Below are 14,519 nucleotides of genomic sequence, written 5' to 3'. Positions count from 1 at the left end.
ATATGCACTTTTATTCATTTACAATAAACTCATAAAGTACATCAATTTTGATTGAAGCTAAGGGCATACAAAACTGTCTAACAAATTTATGAACATACAGAACTGATGAGAGGGATACAGGATCTAGTTCAACATTACCAACACCACAAATTGAGGATGTGGAACCATTAGCAAGGGTGACAGATTGTGATGTTGAGCAATGAGATAAGGAGGAAAACACACCTGGAGTTCTAGTCACGTGATCGGAGGCTCCAGAGTCAAGGATCCAGGGATTGGGTGTAGATGCCAGACAAGCCATACCTGAGTGAGCAAAAGTTGCCGTGTTCTGTTGTGATTGGATAAACCTCTCATATTCATCACGGGGAACACTCACCATCTCCTTCATGGGGCCATCTGTGGATGTAGGAGGCAACTGGTCAGATGAATGATTCTTTTGTCTAAAGCTGGAACTTGAGTCACCGGTCGCGGCATGATTGGCCCAGGTTGAGGGAGGACCATGTAGATCATAACAATAGTTGATGGTATGTCCATCCATACCACAATGAGTGCACTTCCTCGGGCCTGAACTACATCCTCTACCACGGGCTCCCCTTGAATCTCTGCTCCCAATACGACCACCACCACGATTATGAGTAGACCCACCATTGCCACTTCGGCCATATGCAGAACCACTACCACCACCACGGTCAGACTGAGCTCCCCGAGCTCCACCTCTACCACCACGGCCTCTCGATGCAGCAAAGGCAGATCTATCTGAGATATTAGAGTTCTCAGTAGATCCGATAGAAATCCTCCGAAGTCGAGCAAATACCTCTTCTAGGGATGGAAGAGCTGATCCCCCTAATATCTGAGCCCGTACTGGTTCATATTCAAATTTTAGTCCCACAAAAAATCTAGTCACATCAAGCTGCTCTCTATGTTGTTGCTGAATCTTGACATCAGAAGTGAGAGGATGATAGACATTCAACTCATTATGTATGTTCCTCATGTTGGCATAGTACTCCTCAAGACTCTGATTGCCCTGTTGCAGATTAAAGTACTCTTGATAAAGCTGATAAACTCTGGTTGTATTGTCCTGCCCCGAATACAATTTCTTCGCATGGTCCCACACATCTTTGGCAGTATCAAGGAACATGAAGTTCACACTAATCCTGGGTTCCATACTGTTCCACAACCATGTGATGATCTGAGCGTCCTCTTGCTCCCAGTCCTCATACTCGTGAGAGTCAGATGAGGGTTTCTCCTCTCTGATGTGTTTTACCTTCTTCTTCGCCTTCAGAAAGACTTCAACGGATTTAGCCCAAGGCACATAATTCTCTCCATTTAACTTAATGGAGGTCATCTGAACATTCAGGTAGTCTATAGGCACCATCACACTAGGTTTATAATCATTATTGTCTCCCATTATGTTATCACCATTTCTGCACACTTGCTGAATTCTATTATCACTGAGATCTGCACACTACACACCACTAGGTCACACCTGTCACACTGATTGCAGCACTAATTGTTGCTGGAATGTGTGCCCTTTACACCACAAACCCTAGATCACACCTGTCACACTGATTTCAGCACTTGTTGTTGCTGAAAAGTGTGCTCGCACCACAAACCCTACTCCTACAACTACCTGAAATCTCACCACTATATGATCATATCTCTTCCTTCAAAATGCACAAAGAAACCAACATAAACCCTAGCACTTACTGGTCGAAACCCTAGCAAATGGTTTGAAACACACCTCCTATTTAATCCATAACAGATATCATGCACTGAAATCTCTTACCTTATCGCTAAAGTAACACCCATGCGAGCAAGAGAGCAGTCCACACACAACAGCTGCTTCACACACAACAGCCACACACAACAGCCACTGCCCACACAGTTCGGCCCTCTATTCTTCCTCTACTAGGAAAGGGCAATCTCAGAAATCACAGCAACCGACCACATACGACCTGACTGGAGGCATAGAGACCCCCAAGGGAAGAGGGCGATCACTCCTTTTCGGCCCTTTCCCTTATCTCCAATCGAACACAAAAAAAAAGAGGAAAACCCTAGATAGGGTGTGCAGAGAATGAACCCTAGGCAAGCAGAAATCTAGGCAGATTTAACTTAGCTCTGATACCATGTTATATTCAGGTCTGCCTTAGAGTTTGGCCTGACTGAGTTCAGTTATGTAGAAGAAGAAAAAGTGATAAAGAAAGAGAGAAAGAGAGAAAGAGAGAAGAGAGAATTCTGGTTCGAACTGAAAGAGTCAACGTGACTTCTCCCAGTCGGCCAGTAAGTATTTATATTATTATTAAAACATGACTGAAAAGACCTATGTGCCCTTACTTAAGTTAAGAGCACATGTTTCAACATAACATTACAGATCAGCAACATCAATCAAGGCTGGGCGGAACCCATGTGGCTGCTGTGTAGATCAATGCTTGGGTCCCATACCATACAAAGAAGCCCAACTGGGCAGCAGATTGGAAACCAATTGAGCACTGGTTACTTAGTGGGCCAAAAGCCCATTTCGGACTAGGCTGATATGATCACCCACTTATGGGGCGGATCTGAGATTAAGGTTAGCAAAAGGATTGGGCCTTTAACCTAATCCACTCCAGGAGACCAAAATCGAATCAGATTTGAATACGGTAATCTCCTGATAAGATCAGGAGTAAGCTAACCTAATATGCATATAGGATTAAGATCATCCCCTATCCAGATGCTGATTTGGATTGAGATAACTCCTAATAGAATTAGGAGATTTCTTAATCAAGACGAAAGAGGAGAAATCCTAAGAGGATTAACAGAATTCGAACCTAGGATTTTGAGCAAGAAAACTTACTATGAATTGAGATAGGATCTCATACACTCCAGAGAGAAGAGAAGCAATCTTCGCCATCTTCATCTCAGAAGTTCTCCTCCAGCCGCCGCCATTCTCTGAAAATATTCGATCTTTGAAGAAAAGAAATCAAGAAATCGGTTCTTGATATCAGTTTTGCAGAAGGAACTGAAAAGATTCAATGCTCAGTGTTTCCAAAGAATTCTTGTGAAGGATTCAGTGTGTAGGACGCACTCTGCTGGTTCCGTTCCACTGATTGTTGTGTCATCTTCAGCAGGAGTGGATTTTGGTGTCCTCTTTGGGTGTGAACACCAACTTTGGGAGATACTGCTTCTCTAGATCAGGTATAATTCCTCCCTTGTCTTTTGGTTCAGATCTGGTTCGATTATGGTTCAAGTAGTATCTTTGAATATTATATTCTAAATTTAGGGAATATGATTCCCAGTTGGAAGAAGGTAGGAAAATTTTTTAAATTCGCCCACCCATTCCACAACCTTTTTGGCGTCCATACGATGGATCCTACCATTCTTTCATTAACATCACGAAAGTGGGCCAAATCAGTTTATGAACGAGAATTAATAGCAATGGTATTAGCAGTCCAACGTTGGTGATCCTACTTGCTCGGTAGACGGTTCATAATTTGGACCGACCATCATAGTTTGAAGTTCTTATTGGATTAACCAGTTCTATCCCCGGAACAACAATGATGAATATCTAAGCTACTGGGGTACGACTACATAATTGAGTACAAAGCAGAGGCTGCTAACCGGGTGGCTGACGCCCTCTCACGGCACCCACAATCATTTCAGTTACTAGTATCTTCTCCAACTTCTCCACTCCTGGATCTACTGCGAAAAGAAGCCCAATCCCATAGGGAGTTACAGCAGTTGAAAACCCAAGTATTGGCAAATCCCTCACTGCACCCCGGGTACACCATTAAGAATGATCTACTCTTATTCAAAGGATGCCTGGAAATTCCGGCAGATTCTGCAAATCTCAGGAAGCTCCTGGAATTATTCCATGCCTCACCCACAGGTAGCCACTCCGGAATCCTACGGACACAAAAGCGCATCGCCACACAAATCCATTGGAAAGGCATGCATACATCTATCCAGAACTTCATAGCCGGGTGTGCAGTATGCCAACAAAACAAGTCGGCCACTACAACACCAGCAGGCCTCTTGCAACCACTCCCAATACCAACCCAAGTCTGGGATGATATATCAATGGATTTCATCATGGGATTGCCCGTTTCAGCCGGCAAAACAATTATCTTTGTGGTAGTGGATAGATTGGCAAAATACAATCAGTTCATACCTCTATCACACCCAATTACAGCAGTCACAGTTGCTGAATTGTTCCTCTGGGAAATTGTGTGCCTACACGGGCTCCCCAGCTCAATTGTATCGGACAGGGACCCTATTTTTATGAGTCGTTTCTGGGCTGAGCTTTTCCGCTTGCACGGGGTTAAACTGTTCAAGTCAACTAGCTACCACCCCCAATCTGATGGACAAATAGAGGCGGTTAACAAGAGTCTCGAAACATATCTGAGATGCTTAACGGGAGATCGACCAAGACAATGGGTGAAGTGGATCCACTGGGCCGAATGGTGGTACAACCCCACCTTCCATAGCGCCGCTGGAATGACACCCTTCAAAGCTTTATATGGTCAGGACCCTCCCCCTCTACTTATGAAAAAGGGACCACCACAGTAGCGGTCGTAGAAGAACAGCTAACACAACGAGATGAGGTGTTAAGGGAACTAAGACATCATCTCTTACAGGCACAGCAATGGATGAAGAACACCTATGATAAACACCACAAGAATGTCCAATATGAAGTAGGTGATTGGGTGTTTCTCAAATTACAACCTTTCAAACAGATTTCAGTTGTAAGTCAATAGTGAAACAAACTCAGCCCGCGCTATTTTGGACCATTTAAAATCCTGGAGAGAATAGGATCGGTAGCCTACAAGCTGGACCTTCCGGTAACATCAAAACTGCACCCTGTATTCCATATCTCCTTATTGAAGAAAGGGCCGGAGTCAGGAGTCATTACAAGTGCGACCCTTCCCACATTTTCAGAAGAAGGACAAGTGCAGACTGAGCCAGCCCACATCATTGACTTCAAATGGGTGCGTCGGGGTGGCAGAGTCATACCAAAAGCATTAGTTATTTGGTATAACCTCCCAGAAGAGGATGCAACCTGGGAATCCTACTTAGATCTGCAATCAAATTTTCCCACATTAGACCTTGAGGGCAAGGTTGCTCTAAAGGAAGGGGGATTGTAAAGAATGCTAGAACAGACCAATAAAAAACAGTTAATTAGTTTTACAAGAGGAGGCCACGTCAGCACAACTAATCATCCACTTGTAATAGCTATAACAAAAAGGAATCAAGATTGTAAAACAGTATAAGTAGTAAAGCACAAGAGAATCTCTCTCTCTCTCTCTCTCTCTCTCTCTCCTTCCAAGAATTCAGGAGGTTGGCTCCTCAAAGAGCCCTAAGTTAGGCAGGTTCCTAACATGGTATGTTTTTTTGTAAATTACCCCTTAAACTGGGCACTTATGAGACTCGTGTTAGCTTAGAATGTTCTAAGCAATTGGATAGACTTGGGGAGTATATCCTGACAAGGCAGACACTATTGTGTTGCCAAATAGTTGGGCAGCTTCAACTTCTAGGGTTAGACCCCAAGCACGGAAAGTGGGCTTTTGGAAGAAACATTGAACCTAGACCAATTTCTAGTTATGCTCATGGACTTGGAGATAGATGGGCAAAACTGGAAAGTTACACATAACCCCAGACTTGATTATGATACTACACTAAGTAGTGGACCAAGCAACCTTTGATGTGCCAACCAGTGAGATCCATCACAGGTCAAAATATCTGGGCATGTCAAGGCAATTTTGGAAATTACTTGAGTGGGTGATCATAGTGATAGGATCGACCCCTTTGTCAGACAGTGAATATCAGATTTTGGACTTTCTCTAATGGAAACCTAAACTACCAGCAGTGGATTTCATCTACGTTTAAAATCTGGTTGTGCAAAATTATATTTATATATTATTACATTACTATTTTATGAAAAAAAAGGTTTGAAAAAGGTTTAAATCCCAGGATCCATCCAAGAAGAGAGTGTAACACTATATCTTGTAGTCATGGGAGAGGTCCTTACCTATGGGCGTTGTTCTGATGATTATGGGACAAGAGAATAAGTGTAAGAGACCATTATAGGGCTGATTACCTAATGGGCTTTATCTCACATGAGTCTGTTATCCTTGGTCTTCATAGGGTGGATAAATCAAGAATTATTTAGGTGTAAATGTTGGGCCCAAACTGAGCCCATATTAATTGTTTCCAGGCATTCACTGCCTTGAGCAGTGAATTTGGCCTAACCTCTTTCAGATGTGGGGTCGGACCCTCATGGACTTATGTAAGACCTTTGTAGGGTCCCACTCTATACAAAATCAGGCTCAAAGTGGCCATGCAACACCTAGGTACGTGAGCCTTTGAAGCAAATGGACCAAAGACCCATTAATGAGATTAGTTTGGTTGTCACATGACAACTTAAGTTGTCAAGTGATCCGGGTCGAAACTAGGCATGGTTCTGAGCATGGAGCACCTATCCTCTTAAGAGGATAATGCTTATCTCTTAAAAGAGTCCAGATCCAAATCATATTTGGATAATCTCCTAATTAGATTTGGACAATGCTCCATAAAAGGGAGTTAGGAGGAAGATGACAAACAGAACTTCTTCTCTTCATTCTCTTGCTCATTCCTCTTCTCTCTTCTCTCCCAGAAACCCTATCACGACCTAGCCATTGAAAGAACTAATTGTTATCAATCTTTGCATTGTGTTTTTTCAAGAAAAACATTGGGGAAATCAAGCTCACAAATCCCAGTCAATCCAAGGCAGTTGGATAGCAGTTTTGCAGAAAACAGTGTTTATGAATCGGCTTCTCATTTACTATGCCATCTTCAGTTGGAGGCCTATTTTTTAGACTAATTTCAGGCGTGAACTACCACTCTAGGAGCTGCAATTTGTGGACTCCGCATCAGGTACAATTAGTTTTAATTTTGGTTTCAAATCCGGCCTGGTTCAGCCAGCCATTAAATCTGGTTTGGCCATCCATAATTTGGATTCTAATCCTTCCAACAATTCTCTTATCAGTGGTAGGGATTAGAAAGACTTCCAAGAATTGCAAAGAGGTTTAATAATTTGTTTACAACTATATCCTTAAGCCCATGAAAATTATCACTTAGGCCTTTTCATGAGTAAATTGTCAATTATATCCTTCCACCCTATAGTTTCAAAATCTGTTTGGGATACCACAAAATATCAATTTCTAAACCAACCACCATCACATAGGATTTAGACGAGAATTCCATAACCACTAGGACACCTCCAAGAAATTGTTTTTCAAAACATTTTCCAAAAATAAATATTATTGCACAATAATAAGCATGCTTTAGAACACTTATAAAGCAAAACACTAAAAATGTCTAATTGGATGTAATGAGAATCCCAGTCTAATCAAGGTACATCCAGACAAGCCCTATGAAACTTTTCCAAGAATTCTAGTGTAACAAAGACTCATCCCATGTTCTCTTCAATGTCACTAGAAGATAAAATACCAGTTGTAGTGCAACTAGGACTCCTCATCAAGAGTCTTGGTTCAACTAGGAGTCTTCCAATACTCATCCCAATGTTACCCAAAACTTTGTATAGGAGTCATAGTCTAACTAGAACTCCTCAGCTAGAGTTCTACTCCAACTAGAACTCCTAGAAAGTATCCTAAATCAGTAAAGAGTCTTAAAAGTGACACCCTCCTCTTGTCAAAGGTATAGATTCCCTATTAAACATTCCCAAAGTCCTAAAGTCATTCCTAGGGGCCCCACACTCCTACCTATGGTATATCAAAGAAACTAATCATGATCCTACAACCCTTTGAACTCCTCAAGTCCAAGGACAAAAGTAGCCTTTGCACTTAAGCGACTCATGCCACTGATAGTGAAACAAATCCTTTAATGATCAACATAACTGGATCATATCAGTGTGTATCCCAAAGCACACCAACATGGTAGTTTAGAGTCTCTCTCAAATGGATAAATATCACCACACCATCTTATGGTACATCCAACTTGTTTTTCTTGTAAATCATATTTAATATTTAGTGAGCCAAATAGGAGAAGAAATAAGTAAGGAAGAATAGAAGAGAAGAGCAGAACAAATTTGATAAAGCCAAAATGTGCAAGATATCAGCCTTCATTCCATACATTTATCAACCATAAGAAAGTGACCAGAATACCGTGGTCATACAGAATAAAAACCAACAGAAATATTAATAAAATAAGTGATGAATGGCAAGGGGTTAACAGAAATCATGCTTCTGGCCCCAATTGTAATACAATGATTCTTTAACGTAATTGGGGAGAGATTGTAGTGGTTATGTTCTCATGGACTCTTTTTGTATCTAACTGTAGAGAGCTTTCTATACTTGCATATTGCTGTTTATATCTTTTCTGTAAGATTTTCTGTTTCTTGTCAAAAAAAAAACTAATAAACTAAGTGATGAATGACGGTAAATATAAGACATAAATGAGCTTCTCAACATCTATAATTACATATGCAAGGTGCCAACTGGCTCAGTTGGTAAGGTCTCGGGCTGGTTGTAGCAGAGGCTTGGAATTGAACCTCACCTGCACAAAGGGTGGGGGTTATTGGCCCCCCCCTGGCCGCATAGCCCCATGGATCAAAAAAACAAAAACAAGTATAATTTATGTATAATTGTTAAACACTCCCTGGTGAGGGGAAAAAGAATAGAAGAAAAGAAATTTGCATATATGAACACATGACACCTTGTAAAGCAAACTACATCAAAACTGTACAACCAATTTCTCCGTCATGATTTCTTCAAAACAGACAATGAATTATTGTACTAGTAAGGATCGACTTACTGCAAATAGAAGGATCTAAAAGAGCAAGGGCAAGACCATAAAAATTGTGGGAAGAAGTGGTAAAGAATGATCTAATGACTTAATTTAACAGAAAACATGTATCTCCATAGATCACAACAGAAAAACTAGTGGATCCAGCCCCAAATAGTTTGGACTATTGATAGAGTTGAGTTGACTTTCTGCTAATAAGGGAGGTTTATGTTCAACCACAACTTGGTCATTGTTGTTCACTTGATGAGGTGAACAATGAAACCCACTTAAATAAAGTGAATGACTTTCACCAGGTTTCACTAGATGAATACATAATTAATGTGTTAAAACATGCAAAAGAAGGCAACAATATTTGCTATTAACTCACTGATGTAGTGTAATAAAATTTGAGACTTCAAAAGTTCTTAGTACGTGGAGTTTCTATTCTTTAAAAAAATCATGATAGAACCTTACCTGAGGAAGTGGCAGTACCACAATTACATCAATTAAAAAGTAACCTTTAAGGTAATGAAGAGCAATTGTCTTGGGATTGTCAACTAATTTACCACGACCCACAACTGTAGATTCAGGAGCAACATAAGCCAACCTGAACTGAAAAATACAAAAGCACAATGTATTAGATCTGAATTGTGGTCTACAAGAGATCCCATAGCAGCTAATGAATTGAAGATATTTCATCATTACAATTTCATTGATACAGAATGAGTACTTCAAGAATTAATTAATTTTTTTAAATGTAGAAAAGAGTAGAGTGATGTGGGCCTAGAGGGCCTGTACTATTGGGATTTTATTTCTTTTGTTTTCATTCTGACACCCTATGAGGGGCAGATATGTATTTTCCGCTTAAGTATAAAAGAAGTGAGCTTTCCATCAACACTACAATCAGTTCTCCCAATCTCTTCTTTCTTTCTTCGATATTCTCTCTTCTTCCCTCACTTCTCTTCCTTCTTTCACAGAAGGACCTGGTAATGCATAATATGCATATAGTTTTCCTAATCTGAAAGTAGTTTAGATCAACAACTGAAAGAAAGGACAATTCTCTTTGGAAAAGGACAAAGGTGTTGAGGCATATACCAGGAAGGCAATTTTATGTTTTGTAGAGTTTTTTTTTTTTTCTGCATCAGCCACCCTATGAGGGCATATCAGTCATTGTAAACTGTTCTTTTTAAGTATAAATAGTAATGCACGAGAGTGGCCAGATTAGATTGCTTCATCTTCCTTTCTTCATTCTTCTTCTTCTTCTCTCTTCTCACAAAAACTCCTTTTCTTCCTCTTTTTCATATAGATTTTATTTCAACAGACTTCTACTCATGGTTGTGTGGGCATGATTCTGAAAAAGGGTAATATAGTTGAAGAAAACCATTTTTTCTCCCATTCACTGATTTTGCTATTATTTTCAAAACGTAACTGAAATTGTCAAATGATCAAACTTGGTCATTTTTTGTGCAAAAATCCCTATTAATTATTTTAATTATATTATTCATTTAACTACTACTACTACTACTACGACTACTACTACTACTATCTAATATTAATTTTATTCTAAAAATTACAAGTAATATCAATTTATTAATGTTAATTAATAAATTAACATTAAATTCTTTTTGCTGTTAGGGTGCTGTCAGCGTGTTCTTTTCTTGTTTTAACTATTTTATTATTAGGATGTGCCGCCAGGGGTATGTTTGTAATTTTATGTTCTTTTAATTATTTCTTGTTATTATAAATACGAAGCTGGGTGCCACCAGAGAGAACTTTTGACTCAAACAGATTTCTTTCTCTTTTCTTCTCTTCTCTTCCCTCTTCTCCCTCTCCTCTCTCTTCCCTTTTCTCCCTGAATGATCTGGAGGCGCACTTGACCTAATGCATACTGATGTATGTGGTCCCCTGAGTGTTAGGACACGGAATCAACACGTGTATTTCATCACCTTTACAGATGATTTTTCACAATATGGTTACGTGTACCTAATGAGACACAAGTCTGAATCCTTTGAAAAGTTCAAAGAGTTCAGACAGGAAGTCGAGAAACAGTTAGGGAGAGAAGTTAAGGCCTTTCGATCAGATCGAGGTAGCGAGTATCTCTGTGACGAATTTAGGGACTACTTAAAGGACAATGGGATAGTCTCACAACTAACTCCTCCTGCTACACCACAACTCAACGGTGTTTCAGAGAGGAGGAATAGGACCTTGTTGGACATGGTCCGGTCACTTCTCGTACGCTCGGAATTACCCACATCCTTTTAGGGATATGCATTAGAGACTGCTATCTACGTGCTGAATCGGGTTCCAACCAAATCAGTTCCGAAAACTCCATATGAACTATGGACCGGAAGGAAGCCAAGTGTAAGACACATGAAGATTTGGGGTTGTCCTGCACAAGTTAGAAGACCCTATCATTGATCTCTTTGTAAAACACTTTAAGCTTTCAGGCTCACTTCCCTTTAATGTTGGCTAGCTTGGATCTCTTTGTATGGCATGGGACCCTATCATTGATCTACACATCTGTTAGACAGTCTTGTATGCCCTTAGCTTCAATCGGATTTGATGTACTTTTGTTATTTAGTGGAAATAAATTAAAGTGCATGTTTGATTCATGTTGTTTGGTATAATTCTGTGTAAGACCCTAAAACTGGACACTTATAGAAACTTGTGTTAGTTTTAAATGTTCACAGCCATTGGATAAGTCTAGGGAGATTTATCCTGCCAAGGCTGATACTGATGTGCCACCAAGTGTTGGGATGGCTTGTTTCGGCCATCAGGGTAAGACCCAAGGCACATGCAGTATGGGATTGCTTGAACCCTTGAACCAGACCAGATTTGCAGTATTGCCCTAGACCTTGGAGACAGATGGGCAAAACTGGAAAGTTACACCTGACCCCTAGACTCGATTATGACACATCACTAGGTGTCGAATCGGGCTGTCTTTGATGTGTCAATCAGTGAGATCCTTAGTGGGGGTGTGTAGATCAATGCTTGGGTCCCACGCCATACAAAGAAGCCCAACTGGGCAGCAGATCGGAAACTGGTTAAACACTGATCACTTAATGGGCCAAAAGTCCATTTCGAACTGGGCTGATATAATCACCAGTTCATGGGGCGAATCTGAGATTAATGTTAGTAAAAGGATTGGGTCTTTGACCTTATCCACTCCAAGAGACCAAATTCAAATTAGATTTGAATCTGGTAACCTCCTGATAAGATCAGGAGTTAACTAACTTAATTTGCAGATAGGATTAAGATTAAGCCCTATCCAAATACTGATTTGGATTGGGATAACTCCCAAAATATTGGGAGGTTTCTTAATCAAGAAGAAAGAGGAGAAAACCCTAGCAGAAATATTAGATTTCGAACTAGGGGGGTTTGAGTAAGCAAGAAACACATCCTGCAATCTGAGATCAGATCTCTCACAGACTCCAGAGAGAAGAGACAGTTCTGTCCTCTTCGTCCCTGGACTTCTCCTCCTCCAGCCGCCGCCACTCCCTGTTGGAAGATTGGATCTTTGCAGCAACAGGAAGTCAAGAAATCAGTTCTTGACAATAGTCTTGCAAGAAAGACAAAAGGATTCGGTGTTCAAGGTTTCCAGAGGGTTCTTGTGAAGAATCCAGTGTGTAGGATGCACCCTGCTGGTTCCGTTCCACCCACAACTGTGTCATCTTCAGCAGGAGCGGATCTTGGTTACTTCTTTGGGCGTGAACACCAACTTTGGGAGATATTATTTCTCCGGATCAGGTATAATCCTTCTTGTTTCCTTTTGGTTTAGATTTGGTTTGTTTATGGTTCAAGTAGGATCCTTGAATAATATATTCTAAATTTAGGGAATATGATTCCCAGTTGGAAGAAGGTAGGATATTTATTTTTTAAATTCACCCTCCATTCCGCACCCTTCTTGGCGTCTATTAGATGGATCCTACCATTCTTTCAACATCAACCACATGGGTTTAGCCTAGCCTCTGTTACAAGGTCTGGCCGAATTCACTGCTAAATACAGTGAACCCCTGAGTCCATCACCATGGGCTCTTAATGGGCCCAACATTTACACTAAATGGTCCATGGGTCTACCCTTCTTATGAAGGCCCAAGGACTGTGGGCAGATGCAAGATTAGCCCATTAGGTATAACCCTCAATGGTCTTACACTTAACCTCTCAGCCCTTAATGATAAAACATTGCCCGTCGAGAGAGGACCTCTCCCTCAACTGCAAGGTACAATGTTGCACTCTCTACTCACATGGACCATAGGAATTAAAACATTTTTGCAAACAATTAGAAACCATAATATATAAGTATATCTCTATATAAATATATTTTGCAAAACCAAATTTCAAACATATTTGAAATCCACTGCCGAAAATTTAGGTTTCCATTAAAGAGAGTGCATTTCCCAATCATTCACTTTGTCCGACAAAAGGGCTAATTCTGTCACTATAATCACCCACTCAGATGAATTCTCAAATTGTCCCAACATACCCAGGTTTTGACCCCCTCTAAGGATCTCACTGATTGGCATATCAAATACACCCCAATCCGACACCTAGTGCAGTATCACAATTGAGTCTAAGGGTCAGGTGTAACATTTCATTTTTTCCCATTTGTCTCCAAGGTCCAAGGCAATACTGAAATTTGGTCCAGTTTAGGGTTTCAAGAAAAACCCACACTACATGTACCTCAGGTCTCACCCTGGCATCTAAGACAAGCCACTCCAACCAACTTGGTTGCACATTAGTGTCAGCCTTGGCAGGATAAATCTCCCTAGATCTATCCAACAGCTGTGAAGATTCTAAACTAACACGAGTCTCATATATGTCCAGTTTAAGGTTATTACACAGAAACACACCACAATAACATGAATCAAATATGTACTTTATTCATTTACATTAAATGTCATAATGTACATCAATCTAATTGGAGCTAAGGGCATACACTGTCTAACATAGGCCACACCATTTTCAGTCTTATAGCCTTTTGTTAGGAAGGGATAAGATAAGACTTTTAGATGGATCATTCTCTTCCATTACAAGCCAAGGATCAATATCCCTTCCTCATGGACTTAACCTAAATAATGGTTTTGCATGTCCCTCAACTTCCCACCAATCTACTTTCCATTAGTAGTATCAAAAACTCTTTAAACTACAGTGTAACCTTTTTTCCTAGTTCATGTGTTTTTCAGGATCTAACTTATGGAGGACGATTGGTAGAGGAAGCTAAGTGGATGATCTCTACACTCTTGATAACAGGGCTGGTTTCTCGGTGTCATCCTCAGAGTCGCATAGTCAGTCAAATAGGAGTCAATATTTTTGTGGCATAATTGGTTGGGCCATGTGTCTTTTGAAATAATGAAGTCTATGTTTTCTTATTTAAGTCATGTTCAATGCCAGACTTTCAGTGTCAAACTGTCAGTTGAGCAAGCGATGTAGAACAACATTTCATTTAAGTAATAAAAAGATCAAGTTTCCCTTTCCATATTGTGTATTTTGATGTGTGGGGGCCTACTACTATAACTTCAGAGGGCGAGTATAAGTACCTTACCACGTTAATTGATGATTCCTCCTGCTATATGTGGGTATTTCCCATGCATAGCAAAGACAAAGTTCCAAAGATTGTAAGAGATTTCCAGAGGATGGTGTTTACACAATTTCATGTTGAAATTCAGATTTTTCAATCAGATAATGCAAAGGAATATTTCCATGGTGAGTTCCATGAGTTCTTTGCTTCTCATGGATCCACTCATAAGAGCTCATGTGCAAGAACA

General features: G+C 40.3%; 1 protein-coding gene across 2 annotated transcripts in view; it reads right to left on the bottom strand.

The window, feature by feature from the left end:
• The window catches only part of LOC148855464 (putative cyclic nucleotide-gated ion channel 20, chloroplastic), a 201,183-nt gene that overhangs the window by 149,797 nt on the left and 36,867 nt on the right, over nt 1–14,519 (bottom strand). For both annotated transcript variants that reach the window (XM_088981877.1, XM_088981878.1), the window contains one exon: nt 9,229–9,366. In XM_088981877.1, coding sequence (XP_088838003.1) covers nt 9,229–9,366 — 138 coding nt within the window. The remainder of the gene's footprint in view (nt 1–9,228; nt 9,367–14,519) is intronic.

Source organism: Nelumbo lutea, chromosome 4 (assembly GCF_056320005.1).
Source record: "Nelumbo lutea isolate HS-2025 chromosome 4, American lotus-T2T, whole genome shotgun sequence".
In the NCBI taxonomy this organism is placed as follows: domain Eukaryota; kingdom Viridiplantae; phylum Streptophyta; class Magnoliopsida; order Proteales; family Nelumbonaceae; genus Nelumbo; species Nelumbo lutea.
The sequence above is the reverse complement of the archived record's forward strand: the minus strand, read 5'-3'. Positions and strand labels throughout refer to the sequence as shown.